The sequence below is a fragment of the Delphinapterus leucas genome, chromosome 15, assembly GCF_059928025.1.
Source record: "Delphinapterus leucas isolate spDelLeu-1000000601 "Yukka" chromosome 15, BTC_Dleu_Yukka2, whole genome shotgun sequence".
NCBI lineage: Eukaryota > Metazoa > Chordata > Mammalia > Artiodactyla > Monodontidae > Delphinapterus > Delphinapterus leucas.
In genome coordinates, this window is record NC_143143.1 from 86,257,173 (window position 1) to 86,274,240 (window position 17,068).

General features: G+C 49.3%; 1 protein-coding gene across 1 annotated transcript in view; it reads right to left on the minus strand.

Annotated features, from left to right (window-relative positions):
• LOC149747524 (uncharacterized) overlaps window positions 1-2,761 on the minus strand; it is a 105,164-nt gene extending 102,403 nt beyond the window's left edge. The window contains exons 1-2 of the mRNA XM_089895444.1: window positions 2,720-2,761; window positions 36-862 (exon numbers count right to left, since the gene is read on the minus strand). Coding sequence (XP_089751570.1) covers window positions 36-862; window positions 2,720-2,761 — 869 coding nt within the window. The remainder of the gene's footprint in view (window positions 1-35; window positions 863-2,719) is intronic.
• Window positions 2,762-17,068: the final 14,307 nt, after the last annotated feature.

The following is a 17,068-nucleotide window of genomic DNA, read 5'->3' on the forward strand; positions in this document are numbered from 1 at the left end:
GTGTAAGGGTGGATGTAGTAGATGTAAGTGTAGACGTAGGTGTGGATGTAGACGTAGGTGTGGATGTAGATGTAGATGTAGGTGTGGATGTAGATGTAAGTGTAGGTATAGGTGAAGGTGTAGGTGCAGGTATAGGTGTAGGTGTGGATGTAGTAGATGTAGGTGTAGGTGTGGATGTAGGTGTAGGTGTGGATGTAGTAGATGTAGGTGTAGGTGTGGATGTAGATGTAGGTGTGGATGTAGGTGTAGGTGTAGATGATGTAGGTGTAGGTTTAGGTGTGGATGTAGTAGACGTAGGTGTAGGTGTGGATGTAGATGTAGGTGTTGCTGTAGGTGTAGGTGTGGATGTAGATGTAGGTGTGGATGTAGGTGTAGGTGTAGACGTCAGTGTAGGTATAGATGCAGGTGTAGGTGTAGGTGTGGATGTAGGTGTGGATGTAGGTGTGGATGTAGATGTAGGTGTGGATGTAGGTGTAGGTGTATATGTCGGTGTAGGTGTAGGTGTGGATGTAGTAGATGTAGGTGTAGGTGTGGATGTAGATGTAGGTGTGGATGTAGGTGTAGGTGTAGATGTAGGTGTAGGTTTAGGTGTGGATGTAGTAGACGTAGGTGTAGGTGTGGATGTAGATGTAGGTGTTGCTGTAGGTGTAGGTGTGGATGTAGGTGTAGGTTTAGGTGTGGATGTAGTAGACGTAGGTGTAGGTGTGGATGTAGATGTAGGTGTTGCTGTAGGTGTAGGTGTGGATGTAGATGTAGGTGTGGATGTAGGTGTAGGTGTAGACGTCAGTGTAGGTGTAGATGCAGGTGTAGGTGTAATGGTAGATGTAATCACTGTCACCTTAGGGAAGGTGTCCTTAGCCACCTAAGGCAGGATCAGCATTTTGCTCATATCTCTGACCTTTGACCCCTTCCTTACTTATCTGTAACTTACAGGTTTCCCAGACTGGCCAGTAAACTCGAGCGTCCCCAGGACCAGCCACGCCAGGACACACACGGAGTTCTCAGCAAATGTTCCTAAACACACCGGTGAATTGAAATTCTTTACGAATAATGTATATTTTGGGCCTTTAAGAAATGACTTCCACATGCCTGATTCCAAATTCATGAAATCACACTTCCTTTATTTAATCTAAGACAATTTTCTTTACATTGCACAAAAATACCTCCTGAAATTGGGAACTGGGATTTGGAAAACAAACTCTCCTCCCTCCCTTCATTCCCTTCATGCCTGAACACATTTCATACACATACCCTGACCTTTCCATTTGGGAAATGATGCATCCTCTGGGCCTGTCTTCTGGGGAAGCCACAGTCTCTGCTCCATGTCAGGGTGACAGCCTTGGGGATCCCCTGAGCCACGCTGACCAGCACCACAGATGGCACCCAGGTGCAGGGACCACCACCTTCCTGGACACTTGGAGAAGAAAGAAGACAAAGCCTCAACGTGGAAAAGGGGGAAATGTATTGGACTTACATAATGATCATAGTAAGGTTGCCAGATTTAGCAAAAAAAAAAAAATCTAGTTAGTTATATGTCAATATCAGATAAACAGATATTTTTTCAATATCCTAGAAAATCATTCCCTGTTTCTCTGAAATTCAAGTGCTTTGTATTGATGGGAGAACCTGAGATCGTGGTGCATTTGCCCAACCTGTACTCACCAGCGACAAAATGCCGTGTCGGATAATATCGTTCTACTCACTCCTCACAAAAGCCCATGAGGTGGGCAGAGCAAAGGTCACTGGCTGCATTGAAATGAAGATATTTAACAAAAATTACAACATGGGTAGCAAAACGTTTACCAGACTCAGGGCTTCTGGCTTTTATTTTACCCATCTCCATGGCTTTACTGGTGTGACAGGTGACCCTTCCCACAGAAGAAGGTGACTCATGCCTGCTTTCCACAGTTTACCATGAGGGCACCATTTTTCCTTTGGGAAGGAACCTTGCCCCATCCTGAGTCCATGTGTTCAGCTGAGACTGATCTCAGACCCAGGCACGGAGTCTGCAGAGCCCACCCCCACAGCCACAACTATCAACTCATTGCCCACACCTAAGACACACCAATGAGACACAATCACAGCACTTTGGCTGGAAATTACTGAGAAAGAGAACTCTCTTACCAACTCGGTAAACCATCATAAAGGAAAGAAAAAAGAGAGAGAGTGAAACTTCACAAAGTAATTTGATCACCTGGATCCAGCCATACCTGAAGTCTAATGGCCCTGGACTTCTTTTGCACATGAGCCTGTACATGTTTTTCTCGGGGGGGGGGTTCAGTCCAGATTTATGTGGATCTCTGCCACTTGCCAACAAAAAGGTCCTGAACACCTACCTCCACATTTAAATGTCAATTATTGAAATCTGTCCTGGCCAGAAATTGGACAATCATTTATGAAGTGCTTGCTATGTTCCAGGCACTGTGACAAGCACAGAGACTCAGCGTGAGCAAGACGAGCATGCCCTCTGCCCTCGTGGAGCTGACTTTAATGCCACACAAGCTCTCAACCTGCCGTGGCCATGCTGTGCTGCTCAGTCTGAGAGAACAAGACTCTCCTCTGGTCTGGTTGGGTTCCTGCCAAAAGTCCGAATCCCAGGTAGATCAGCACTTCTTTCCCCCAGAGAGCAGAGCACACAGCCAGTGGTTCGTAAGGGAGGCCCCACCCCATCCCCGCTGTGCTCCAGTTCAAGCAGACGTCACCTTCCAGCATCACTCACCGATCTGCCCATTCTCCAGCTGCCAACTGAGGAATAAGCCATCTTGTTAAAATACATAAATGCCAGACTAAGACCCCAGAAGGCGATGAGTCCTACCTAGTCCCAAGATTTATATTCCGAGTGTGAAAGTCAATAAAAACTAATTAGATGTTTACCTCATTTCCTTGGTAATGACCCTTACATGCCTCTGATTGTCAAACTGAATCTACGTACAGGCACTACCTCTCCTGGGGTCAGGGCTGCTTTCTGCACACACAAAGAAGCAGCGCTGCGGTTATTTATACCTGGGCCCCGGATGTTCTGTGCAGAAGCTGGTAAGCTCATTTCCACAGGAGGAGGAGCTGCAGCCCAGATGTGAGTGCGCTGAGCAGGGAATTAGGTATGCAACAACCATTAACAATAATGAGAGTTACGCACCTAATTCCCCAGCATCATTTAAAAATTTGTTTTATTAAATAATGCTGTAATGTTAAGTAATGCAGTGTTAAGTAACATTGGCTTCAGCCTCATTAAATAATCTCCTTACCTATCATACTGGAAAACTAGTATCATTAAACAAAGGCGATTTGTCATCAGCCATGATGTAATTGTTACAGAAGGTTCCGGGCTAAGGAATTAATTAATAAACAAGGTACCACATATATAATGCCATCAGTGTACAAAAGAGAGTGTGGGCAGGTCTGAAAAACACCTTACGAGACAGAGAGAGAATGCATAACCCTCCCTAATCATTAGCTCAGAAAGGGCAGAAAACACTAACCACCCACCTCTGGTCTTACTCCTTTGTGCCTGGCTGAGGGCTGGCATCTGGGGGAGGCCTTATTGTGATGTGTTTCTGTGGAAGAAAGGAAACATGACTCAGTTGGTTTATTTGTCAACCCTCCTCCCTACTAGTAAGAAACTGGAAAAAACACAGTGGAGTTTGTCTCAACATCTCCACCTTTGACACGTCACGATGGTCCATTTTACAATTAAAGCTATGATACCATAAAGTAAAACACTGAGATTTTTGCTTGCCTTTTACTACCTTCAGTAGCAGTTATCAGGACAATGCCACCCGCCTCAAAGATGGCCACATCTTAACCTTCCAAACCCGTGAATATGTTAGGGTGCGTGGCACAGGGAAATTAAGGTCACAAATGGAATTAAAATGGCTAATCAGGGGCTTTCCTGGTGGCGCAGTGGTTGAGAGTCCGCCTGCCGATGCAGGGGACGTGGGTTCGTGCCCCGGTCCGGGAAGACCCCAACATGCTGCGGAGCGGCTGGGCCCGTGAGCCATGGCCGCTGAGCCTGCGCGTCCGGAGCCTGTGCTCCGCAACGGGAGAGGCCACGACAGTGAGAGGCCCGCGTACCGCCAAAAAAAAAAAAAAAAAAAAGCGTCAGTTGTATGTACATATGAGAAATCCTCACCTGCATTGGCAATCGCCCGTTTTATTACAGCCGTGGAAGATAAAAGCGCAAAGATTCAAGGAGACAATAAAAGGGCATTATTCGGAGGGTTGGCTCTTGCCGTCCAGTAGAACTTTGGGATGCTGGAATGCTCTATGCGTGTTCTGTCCGATATGTTGCCAACTACCGACAAGTGGTTAGCGCAGTGCGCCCAAGGAATATAAAAGTTAGGTTCGTTTCAGTTAATTAAATTTAAATACCCGCCTCTGGCTCTTGTACTGGACAGCATAGAATTGAATAAACATGGGTGAACCTAAAACATGTCCATGACACTGGCCTTGGGATTGGCCATTGGTCTTCAGATGGTCAGCCTTGTGGTCAGGCTCGTCCCAACCTCCAGGATCTAGATATATAATCCTTCCATGAAAACTGTGCTTATTCATCCATCACTCTGTCATTGTTTTTTAAAAAAAAAAAAAAACCTTTAGTCTGAATGTCTTATATCTATTTCTTTGGCTACTGTACCTGTCAATTTGCATTACACATTGTACCTAAACTGAAATACATACCCTGGGGTACTTCCCTGGTGGCGCAGTTGTTAAGAATCCACCTGCCAATGCAGGGGTCACGGGTTCGATCCCTGGTCCAGGAAGATCCCACATGCTGCGGAGCAACTAAGCCCGTGCGCCACAACTACTGAGCCCGCACGCCTAGAGCCTGTGCTGTACAGCAAGAGAAGCCACAGCAATGAGAAACCCGCACAACACAACGAAGAGTAGCCCCCGCTCGCCACAACTAGAGAAAACCCACACGTGGCAACGAAGACCCAATGCAGCCAAAAATAAATTTAAAATAAATAAATAAATTTATTAAGAAAAAAACATACCCCAGGGGGGCCCACTTGCGGTGCCTTTTATTGCACATGTGGAATTAATATAAGGGTTAATTAGAGCCAGCAATTAAAACATCGCTGGTAATGAAAAATAACCTTGAACTTTTTGGAGTTAACAAAACCACATGTAAACGACAGCTTGTCAAGTAAGGACCGTCCTGGGCACCGCTACCCAGGTTTCCTCACTGGGCGTGGGGGGGCGGGGGGAGGAGGGCTTTTTCTCTCTTCCAACTCCTGGAATCCGGTGAGGAGCCTTGCAGCCGCTGTCGCCCTGGCAGGATAAAGACCATTCCAGACTCGCGTTTTCAGCAGCAGCAAGTATCTCCTGATGCGTCAGAGCACCCAGGCCATGATCCAGAGTGAATGACATTTTTAAACGAGGAAAACAAGATTTATAGATTTACTTGCCAGTTTCAGCGTTTCGATCCTCGTGCTAAGAGCCCTACATTTGACAAGTGTTATTTAGGATGCTGTCCGACTGGGCTTCCCAGGAAAATGACAGCCCAAGATTTTCTGGCCCCGCTGCGGGATGGCGGAGATTAGCCACGCCCGTCCCATCGAACTCCATGCGAGGATATTGTCTTTTCTCCTTGAGAACCCGCATCCTGGTCCAAACACTTGCTCTGAGGTTATTGTATTGATCGCAAGGGAGCGGCGGCCCTACTGAAACGTGATCTCTCAAAGTCAGCCTTGCACCCACGGGGTGTGCAGCTCTTCAATATTTGTTCCGCTAAGGCTGCAGCTGCTCTTAGACCAGAGAAAGGGCACCGGGTCAACACCGCAGGCCAGTTACATGCTCTCCCAGACATTCAGATCCTCATCTGGGGCCTCCGCATGGGGAAGGGAGATGGCTCCTTGGGGGTTCCAGCAAGACGAAGTCAACACTCATCACTCCTAAGGAAAGACAAAAAACCGAAAACCAACCAGGGCTGGCCCAGCCTCCTACATCTAGGCACATACTGGTTCCCAGTGTGTATTCCTGGGCACACTGCAGTGTTCTTCCTTTACAAGTCAAGAGACTGATTCCAGTCACTAAGGGAGAGAAAAGGGGTTTAGTTTTGGAGCGGCAGCCTCAACCCTGGCTATATGTTAGAATCACCTGGGAAGATTTTAAAATGTCAATACCCAGATCACGTGAGCCAGTTAAAGAATACTTTCTGCGAGGGTCGGGCTGTGGGAATCAGTCCTTTTTAAAAATATCACCAGGGGATTTTAACAGGCAGTTGGGTTGGACACGACAGACTGGGGGGGTCTGGAACGTTCCCAGTGGGAAGGTGGCCGGAGAAGCAGCTTAGACAGAGAAGATCCCGAGAACCTCAGGGGTGGTCCCGCCCACAGGGCCCACACTTCCTGCCATCCTCAAGCCACAGGCCCAAAGGCCAGAGTTCATGGAGAGCAGGCTGACGGCGCTCAGACGTGGCCAGGCCCTCGGACGGCAGGAGGTAAAGGGAGAAGGAAGCCACCCCGTCCCTCTGGCCTCCTGAATGGGTGGCAGGTGCTGGCTCTGCTTCCTGCCTCAGCCCCACCCGACGGGGCAAGGGTCGCTCCCTGGAGGGACGCTGGTGTAAGGCCAGGAGGGGGAATAGATGCCGGGCCCCCCAAATGACCCCAACAGCCTTCACCTCTGTTATCCATAGGGTGGAAATCATGCGTATTAGTCTGTGGGTTAAAAAAAATTATACAACCTCTTTGAATGCAAGAAGAGGATATTCCACATTTTTCCAAAATATTTTTAATAACCACAAAGCCCTTCTCCCCATCACATGTTCTAAATTTACTGTTTGAATCATTTTAAAGAAGACAGTGCAGTGGCGTTAAGCGTAACATCACCGCTATGTAGTTTTAGAACTTGTTCACTTGATGGTCATTTGTAGAGTGTGTGGGGCAGGCCAATCCCTTCGAAAGACACCAGGAGCCCAAGAGGGTGGATGCCAGGGGACGGATGCATCTCAGAGCATCAGTCCATCTCCTGGGGCCGCGGCCAGGACAGTGGCCATCCCTACCTGGGCTCCTGTGTCTCTCGGGGTTGGTGGGTGATCCTGTCTAACTTTAGAAGTTACAGCCCCATGGCTGGGGCCCAGCCAAGGTCCGGGTAGGATGTGGGAGGCTCATGTGTGCTCTGCCCAGCAATGAGCTTGCGTGGGGGGGGGAGTGAGTCTGGCTGCCCCAGGGTCAGTTCTACTCACTCACACACCTGCTGTCTGAGTGTGGCCACAGTCCACTGTGGCCTTGGGTGTCTCACGGAGGAGACGGGGGTGCTTCCCACAGCACGCCTGGCTGGCAAGTTAATTAAATTAAGGAACTCACAAGGTGCCAGGAGGTGAGCACGTGTATTGTGTCCTTCATCCTAACATGAGGTCTAGCAATTGAGTAAATGCTAAATAAATATGTGAGAGCCGTAAGTATGCTAAATCCCTTCCATTATTACAAGGAATTACTTTTTTCTTTTTTTTCTGCAAGACTTTAAGCCCTTAAAGCAAAACAATTCAGGCACAAGGTTAGTATGTGTCTGTGTCTGTGTGTCTGCATGTGTGTCTGTGTGTGTGAGTCTGCATGTGTCCGTACACGCATCTGTGTTTGTGTCTCTCTGTGTGTCTGTGTGCAGAAAAGAGGACTCATACTTGCATGTGCGTGCAGGAAAGAGAGAGGGGAGTGACAGAGGATCATTCTGGGCGTTTTCTTTGCATGTCTCTCTCTGCTGTGTCGGTCTTTCCTGAAACCCTTTCACCTTTATACTCCCAGAACCTAGTGTGCTCCTGGTGTAAATCGGCACCGGGCAGCCGCAGGTGTATTTCAGCATCCTTGAGGTCAGAGGAGAGCAAGTGAGAATAGACTCGGCTACAAGAGGTGGAGCTGAAGGCCATAAAAAAGGATGAAATAGTGCCATTTGCAGCAACATGGATGGACCTAGACGTTATCATAGTAAGTGAGGTAAGTCAGACAGAGAAAGACAAATACCATACCGTATCACTTATATGTGGAATCTAAAATATGACACAAATGAACCTATCTACAAAACAGAAACAGGCTCACAGCCATAGAGGACAGACTTGTGGTTGCCAAGGGGGGAGGGGTGGGGGACTGATGGATTGGGAGTTTGGGATTAGCAGATGCAAACTATTATATATAGGATGGATAAACAACAAGGCCCTACTGTAGAGCGCAGGGAGCTATATCAAATATCCTGTGATAAACCACAATGGAAAAGAATGTGAAAAAGAAGGTATATATATGTACAACTGAATCACTTTGCTGTACAGCGGAAATTAACGCAACGTTATAAGTTAACTATACTTCAATAAAATAAATTTTTTAAAAAGAGGTGGAGCTGAAGCCCATCCAGGTTCCCCACTCATAAGAATCCCCTGGACTTTACCCCGGCTCGAACCTACGCTTCCTGGGGAGCGGCCCGGGAGTCTGCATCTTTCACAAATGCTTCCCACTTAGGGAAACACGGACCTGCCCCTGAGCTTTGGCCAGGCTGCCTGCGATCAGAGTCCTGCCCGAGCTCTCTGCTGCCCACTGCGTCCGCCCCCTTCTCTCCATGTCAGCATCTCAAACTGTCTTCACCCTCCAAGGCAAACAGCGGGTCCTAGCTGAAGGAGGGTGTATTTCCCCATCCCCACGTCCCCTCTGCCCACCACGCACAGGCTCACGCCGTTTGCCGCTCAGAACACGCTCAGGGTCCACGCCTCAATTTCAGGTTGAAAATCTATCTCACACACACTCTGAGCAAGTTAAATCAGATCAGGCAGAAATTGTCTTAAAGGGAGTTGATATTCTGGCTAAATTCCTGCGTAAAGTGGCCACACTACCCAGGCCTGCTGCATTTAACCCATTATCTGGGTCAGATAAACGAGCAAGCCAGCGGCCCTTGGGGTGGGGCATCTTTTTTGGAACTGGCCCTGGGAAGCCCCACTCACCTTGGAGCTCTGGGTTTGGATTTATGGCAGAGGTGAGCCGTCCACCAAACAGTGGCAGACGTGGAGGGGCTGTGAATGGGGACATGGGGTTGGGACACTGTCTATTCAGAATGTGCAAAATGTACACATTGTTTGGGGAGCATTTAACATAGAGGCAACAATTTTTACAGCTAGAAATTGGAAGACTCTCAAAAGCCAACAGCAGAGGGTAGCAAGGCAGATCATGAGATATAAAACAGAAGTGAAATCACCATCTGAAATGATGGTTGTAAGGCTTGGGCAGACGACTCGGGCAGCTGTGGGCACTTGCGGTCAGCAGAATAATGCGTCCCCCAAATATGCCCACATCCTAATGCCCCAAACCTGTGAATATGCACCTTCCATGGCAAAGGGACTTTGCACCTGTGATTAAGGCTGTCAACTTTGAGGTGGGAGATGGTCCTGGGTCATCTGGGTGAACCCAATGTCATGGGTCCTTGAAAGCAAAGAACCGTTCCCCGCTGTGGTCAGAGAAAGAGAGATGCGATGATGGAATGGGTGTCAAAGAAGGTGTGAGAAAGACTTGACTCACTGCTGCTGGGTTTGAAGACAGAGGAAGGGGCCAGGAGCTGAGAGATGCAGGCACCTCTAGAAGCTGGAAAAGCCAGGAAATGGATTCTCCCCTGGAGCCTCCGGAAGGACACAGCCGTGTGGACACCTTGATCTTAGCCCCATGAGACAGATTTCAGACTCTGACCTCCAGACTGTGAGATAATACATTTCATTGTTTAAGCCACGAAGTTTGCGATAATTTGTTCCAGCAGCTGTAGGAAACTAATGCAGCTCTGGAGTCAGGTTGCCCACCTTTACTTCTGCAAAGTGGGGGCAGTGGACGTGTCTACTCTGCAGAACTGTTTGAAGGGTTAAATGAGATCTGCCATGAGGAGAGCTTGCCCCGGGTGAGTACTCCATGGGAGTTAAGCCACGATTTAGAAAGGAAGTTAAAAAAAAGGAAATAAAAAAATTTTAAAGGACTGAAAAAGGGAAGGGGCTATGAGCCACAAAAGGCAAACTTCAGAACTCATAGTGATAGGGTGGCTGTAAGGAGATAGAGGCCTATGGCAGGGTTCTTTTTAATAGTTACAGACTTGCAGGCCACTTATTCTCTGGTGAGGGGAGCTGATAATTTTCTGCCTCTGCCTCTGCACCGCTGGCCTCGCTCTCTGGCCCTGGAGCTCTACCCTGGCTGGACCCTGGGGAGACTCGGGCCTCACTTATCTCCATGCAGTGCTCAGACGGCAGCCTTCAGCCGATGGAACAGACACAAAATATGAAGAGGAACCAAGTGAGAAAACCGTCTCGGGCCTCTAATCTGAGGTCAGCCCTTTGCAGTCTCTTGACAGTGCTGGCAAGGGCGGCATTGTTCCCTACACGAGGGAAAGATGTTTCATTTCCCACACGCCAGAGCTTTTTGAAATGTGAACTATTCTATTTTCTTCTTACTTCCTGGAGATAAAACCAAAGGCCTTGTATTTGCGCCTCACAATCTCTGCACTTTATTTGCCCTTCACCGCTTTTTGCAAGCAAATTCCTGCCTCTTTTCAGTTTTCCCTGCAACCCACCACCTTGTGCATCTCATGTGTCTTCGTGGCCTGGGGAAGGACAGGATCCATCACTACTGGTCGGATGATAATGCCCAAACCTCTAACCTCCCGACAGGCGTGGCTACCGCTCCAAACCCAGCCGAGCTGCAGACAGCGCCACTTAGCGGCTGAGAGCCCCAGGCATGCCCGGCTGCCAGTCTGGCGGGTTTCGGTGACTGAGGGAAAAACTTTTTTTTTTTCAATTTTTGTTGGAGTAGAGTTGATTTACAATGTTGTGTTAGTTTCAGGTGTACAGTAAAGTGAATCAGTTATACGTACACATATATCCACAATAGCCAGGACATGGAAGCAACCTAAATGTCCATCAGCGGAGGAATGGATAAAGAAGATGTGGTGCATATATACAATGGAAAAACGGGTGTTTTTTTAAAATCACTTTTTCGTTTTGTCCCTAGAGCTCTCTGCATATCCTAGAGCTAGATTGGCATTCACAGACGGTAACAAACTATGAATGAAACGGAATTAGAGAATGCACACGTGTCTGTATTAATGGGTTGGCAGAACCATATGAAATGATGAAATGGTCTAGTGGTCCAACCTAATATTTGTGTGTGGGAGGTGCTGACACAAAAGTAAGATCTATCTATCTGTCTATCTACCTACCTACCTACCTACCTATCTATCATCTATTAATGGATCTATCTTACCTATCTGTATGCACATATACACACATTCCAAGGAAATAAGTGATCATGTATTTAAGAAAAAGTAATAGAGCTACACTCTCCTGAACTTAAAGATGAAGCGCTGGACCCAAATATTTATTGTATTTAGGGCCGAGCACATGTATTTCTCCACTCAGGGTGCTTTTGCAGGCTGTGCGGTGAGACCCTGGATGTTCAAAGAGAAACGTAGACCCCGATGGCTGGCTTTGGGGTGAGGGTGGGGAGTGTCCCTTTGCCGTGGGAACAGGGCACACCCTTGTCCCTCCAGCAGCCGCAGAGCAAGTTGTCCACAAACGAGGAGCTCTGATTGACCAGAGGCAGAGAGTCGTGAGCGCCTGGCCGACAGTGGCCAGCATCCTTCTAAGGAGGGGTCGGACCACCTCTTTTCTTCAGTGGTTGACTTGATCGTCACACCGACTCCTTTTAAGGCAAGGTCTTGCTGTTTCTCATAAGCGTCAGGCTCCTGCTCTTTGTCTGAGTCACATCTGCTTCCTTCCTGGCCCCCTTGTCCAGACAGGACTGGGATTGCCTGCCCCATGCCCACCACGTGTCCGGCTGGTTTCCCAGCTGCCGGCCACTGACCTCTGGGTCCCATGTCCATCTGTCTGCTCAGCTGAGGCCAGGAGGGGCTGGCCAGAATGGGCCCCTCCCAGCTTTGGCCTGGCCACTCCCTCTGCCTGGGATGCTCTGAGGTCACCTCTTTGGGGGGCCTTCCAGATCCCCCAGCAAGGGTGGGTCCCCCCCACACAGATATTCTCCCCCAGGAGTTCTGTCCCCTGTCCTCTCAGCAAGGGTCCCCCGACTGCAAGCCTCTGGTATGTGCATCCCGTGTCTGTCCTTGCCTCTTCCACCAGAAGGGAAGGCCCCTGTGAGCCGGGCCTGGGCCCGACTACTGTTTCCGCATGTGCCAAGCACAACCAGCAAGTGTTAAAGTAAGGAAAGGCAACACTTCCAAAGAGTATGCTTCTCACCGTCAAATGCCCAGAGAGGAGCAAAGGTTTCTGTGGTCGTGAGGGAACGGCTGCTGCTCGCCGGTGGGGCCCGCGTCCATCGCCCTTGGCCTTCAGCTGGAGGTTAGGAGGTGATTCTAATTCTAGCCCTGCTGCCCACACACGGCGCTTTCACCAGCTTCCCAGCCTCAGCATTAGTGGCCCTTAAGACCCAATTCTTCTCTGCAGTGGGGCCGTCCTGTGCACTAGAAGACGTTTAGCAATATCCCTGGCCTTTACCCACTAGATACCAGTATTGACCTCTGTCCCCACCCCTGCCCTGGCCCCAACTGTGACAATAAAAGGGTTCCAGACATTGCCAAAATGCACCCCTGCCCTACACGTATCAAATTCACCATTCCTCACCATCTGCCTGCACGTGAGTCGTCATTATTTCTCTACAGAACAGGAAGCTGAGCTCAGAGAGGTTAACTCACTTGCTCAAGGTCACACAGCAAGTAAGCCAATGAGCGGGGAACTGAACCCATGCCTCAGCCTCCCTGGAAGTCTCCAAAAATGTGTCTATGTCCCTCCACCCCTGCGGACGATGCTTTCATTGAGGTCCTCCATGTTGCAACCCCAGGAGCTAGGATCAGCCACGTCCAATCTGAATGGACCAGGTCCGGGTTGTAAATTATCCCTCTGATGCTGAGTGACTGTGATGCCGTCACTAACTGAGCAGGTGAGCACAGGGTCTCAAGTTAGAGCTCAGCTTCTGCCCTCACTAACAGCCTGCTTCTCACCTCATCGCAGGGCAACGTGAACCGAGATTCAAGTGAAGGGGTGAGCTGCACATCCCGACTCTCCCACCAGTGAGAAGCTCTCATCCATCATCACTTCTGAGGCAGTGTGCCAGCAGGCCCCAGACTGGGGTGAAGCAAGGTAGGCCCTCAGGATGTAGGCCCCCCAGGGATGCCCCTGCACCTGCGGAGCCCTGGAGTGATGGCTGCCTCACACCTGCACCCTGGGCGCCTCCCTGATTTCCCCTGGTCCCAGTCCCAGCTCTTAGTCTTGGACTCACAGCCCCTGGATTCGTATTCATCCCAACTGCCCTGCTGGAGCCCCTGGCGTCTCCCACGCCCACCCCAAAAGCTTTCCCGGGTGCGTTCAGAGAAGGGCGTGTAGCCTCAGAGCAACCCTTCCCAGGAGAAATGCCCATCCTCCAAGAAGCCTCAGGGGAAGCTGGGCCTAGAGTGAATGGTCAAAGTCAGGCCAACCCGGGCCAAACCCAGGCCAAACCCAGGCCAGCCCAGGCCAACCCAGGACAATCCAAGCCAAATCCAGGTCAACCCAGGACAACCCAGGTCACCCCAGGCCACACCCGGTCAATTCACTCTGAGTGGCCTTCAGCTACTTTGTCACCAAATGAATAGGTCACTGAGCTCCGAAGATGGGGGAAACTGAGGGTACAGACAAATTCGATCCTGTTCGAGGGTCTCTGACTGCTCGTAAAAAGCACATATTCCCCAATCAAATGCTGCCCATTGAAGGGTCTGACAGAGATGGGCACCTAGTAGCAGCCAAAACAAAGGCCCCACCAAGTCCGCACCCCCAGCTCCACTGTCCGACAGCACTTCCTGCCAAGGCGTCATTACGCTGCCAGCAACTTGATGTCACTTTCAAACCACTGCTTTATTGCAATAATTATAAAGCTTTCTGGCCTCTGACAAATAAATGGGAATCCTTCCCACGTGCCGACAGAGCTGGGAAAGGGAATGGCACCCCAGCTGGGCCACCCTCCTGCACGGTTTCTGTTCTTCCTAATTTGTGTTTGCTCAGAGCTATGGGAAACCCAGAGGCTGGCAGACGTGCAGCTCACCTTCCACCCCTGTCAATCTTGGTGAGGTTTTACATGGATTGATTGGATATGAGTTTGGGTGAATTATTCAGGTTTCATATTTTGATGAATGGGAAAAAATGCCCATAGAGCACACAGAACTGTGTGCATTTGCACGTTTCAGGAAAACAAACATCACCTTTGCCAATCCCCACTTCTACCTCCTGTAAAGACTTTTCTGCAAATCTTCTGTGCTTCGTGACCAAAGATCGCCCGGTGGGTGGGAGCCCCGTCTGCCCTGAGCTCATGGGGAGAGACTTGCCCATCTCTCCGAGCATCATCTACTTCCTCATTCATAAGCGGCAGTGACGGTAATAATAATGCCCCTGCCCTGAGCTGTGGGACTGTTGCTTACAACACGTGCCCTCAAGGACTGGGCAGATGATCCGCCATCCGCCCAGTGGTGAGGCGCTAGCCTCTCCCAGCACCATCGGGGAAACAGGGTCGCCATCATGAATGAGACTGGAGACCCCCCCAAATCTCACGAAGCTTACGTGTAGCTTGGACCGACATTGGAGCCCCTTTGTGATGGTCTGCTAGAAGCACAGCTTTGTGGTTATTTTCACATGACAGCTCAGGATCACCAACCTCTCCCACCGTCGCCTCGGAGAGAAGGGGAGATGTACCCACAGATGTCGTGCCTAAGTTTCTCCATCTGTAAATGAGGGGCAACCTCCTGTTTCCATAACAGTCTCCTTGGCAAGAAGACTGGACATCGAGGACCCTCAAAAACACCGTGATGGAGGGACGTGATTTCGTTTGACAGTTTCCCCCTCCTGGATTCACCCACTAGCTAACCACGTGCACGAGGCAGCCCCTCCTCTTCCTAGTCAGGTAACCCCCCAGGGCGTCTGGGTCAATTGGCAATACACCGCAGTTGTTAGAAACCTCCCTCTCTTGGAAGCTGATCTCTGGTCTCCAAGCTTAGCCAGCTTCAGTGATGTGTTATTACTACACCTCCTCCACCTTGTATTATTAATTTCATTTATAGCAGAACCAATAACTCATACATTCAAGGCAGTTTGTCATGCATACCTGTAAATAGATTGAAAGTCTACTGAAGCATGCTGGGTAAACACGAGGCCCGTGTCTACTCATCTCCTGGCCCCGCGCCACGTCCTTTAGAGCCAGGCCATATTTTTCACAATGCATATGAATTTATGCCTCCCTCAGCCCTTGCCTCCATCACCCCTGAAATTCCATTTAGTCTCAGCGTTACTGCTCAAACCCGCTCTGCTGGAGCCTCACCCTGTGAAGGTGAAAATTCGCAGCCATCATTTTCCTATTGATTTAGAAGAGACACCTAGCTCCTCGGGTCTCTGTTCAGTGACCTGAGCTGAAAGCACTCCACTCCGTACGAGGGGAGCACATGCAGGCTGGGCTACCTGGGCAGAGGGGCTGAGGGACCGGGGTAGCAGGAGCCGCGGGGCTCGGGAGGCAAGTGTGCACCCCCTCCACGCTGGCCCCGCGGTGGCCTGGAGTCACGGTCATGAGGAGGGTCCGCCATGCGGTAGTCTGAATAATTAAAGTGGCTCGTTCTGGCCAGAGACGCAAGTTGCTTGCTCAAAGCAAGTCTTTTATTTATTTATTTACTTATTTTCTTTTAGGGCTGCATCTAAAGAGCAAAATGAACGTTTAGGAATTTTACAAATATATGGACCTTTTGACAACAGCCCATTTCCCAAAATTTATGCTTAGATATACTCATATATAAACTCCCAGAGGACATACCTACAGAGTAAGGGCTACCTTGGGCTGCGAGGGAAGGACCCCAGACCCAGGCCTGAGCACTCAGGCTCAGTGTCATTGTTTTGTGGGTGTCTGTGGCTCCTGCCTTCCCAGCATCCATCCCCCTTCTCCTGGTAACAGACCCTCAGTGTTCATTGGGGGTTAACTTCCCCATCAGTGAGGTTCAGGTGGATTGACTCACCCCTGTCTCCAGTGTGGTCATGTGACCCAGACCTGGCCAATCAGAGCATCGAATCAGCCTGGCACAGTGACTAGTTCAGAGAGCTAAGATGACCAGCTTGGTCCAATGAGGCTCATTCCAGGACTGTTGCTGAGACGGTTGAATAAGGTCAGTTATCCTGCTGCTTGTGTTACTGGGAAGGCAGGGTATAAATGTCGAGCTGCTAGTATAAACATCTTGCTAGTAGAAGGAGAAAGCCTCATTCAAAATGAAGCTATGCATGCAATACAGAAGGGGACAAGTGAAGTCTATTCAGCACCTGGATCCAGCCATGCCTGAAGCTAATGATGTCTTGGCTTTTGGGTTACCTAAGCCAATATATATTCTTCTGTTTTTTTAAACATAAGCCAGTGTGAGTTGGGGTTCACTCTCTTCCGACTGAAAAACAATATCCTGATAATACAACTTAGAACCCAAATACCAAGAATCAGAGTCTCCCCAACACTTTGCAATTGTTTAGATTTCCTTGCAACCACAAAAGTCTAATTCGAAGTTAGTGGTAGTTTTTGAATTCCTTCAAGTTCTGTCCTTTGTAAATCCAACGTCTCAGGCTGTCAGCGTGCAAAGTGATCAGCTTGTATGGAAGAAATGCATCACTTTAAGATAAAAAGGGAAAGCAGACTTTCTCCATGGTCTTTTCTTTGCAGCTGTGTATCGCCTATTCCTCTCAGCATTTTATCCCCAACCCACTTTTTCCTGCTTTAGAGGCAACCCGATACTCTCCCAGCCTCTAGATGGGCTTTAGTCCCAGCTCTCCCAGCTCCTGACCTTGGATTCAGAGAAAGGGTCAGATGACTGAGATCTCTGCCCAGCTGGCTGCCATGGGCTCCCCTCTCCCAATGGAGGGAACATGTGTAGATAATATGCATGAACACACTTAAGTCGAACTGTTAAATTTACTTTATTTTACATAGCTGGAGTCAATGGCATCTTGAACGCAACAGGAAAATCTATGTAAATGAGTACACACAATTACGTATAAGGCTATGCAAACATGCCCCTGGATGTGGCAGGGCTGCCATTGAATTTTGTGACACGTGTG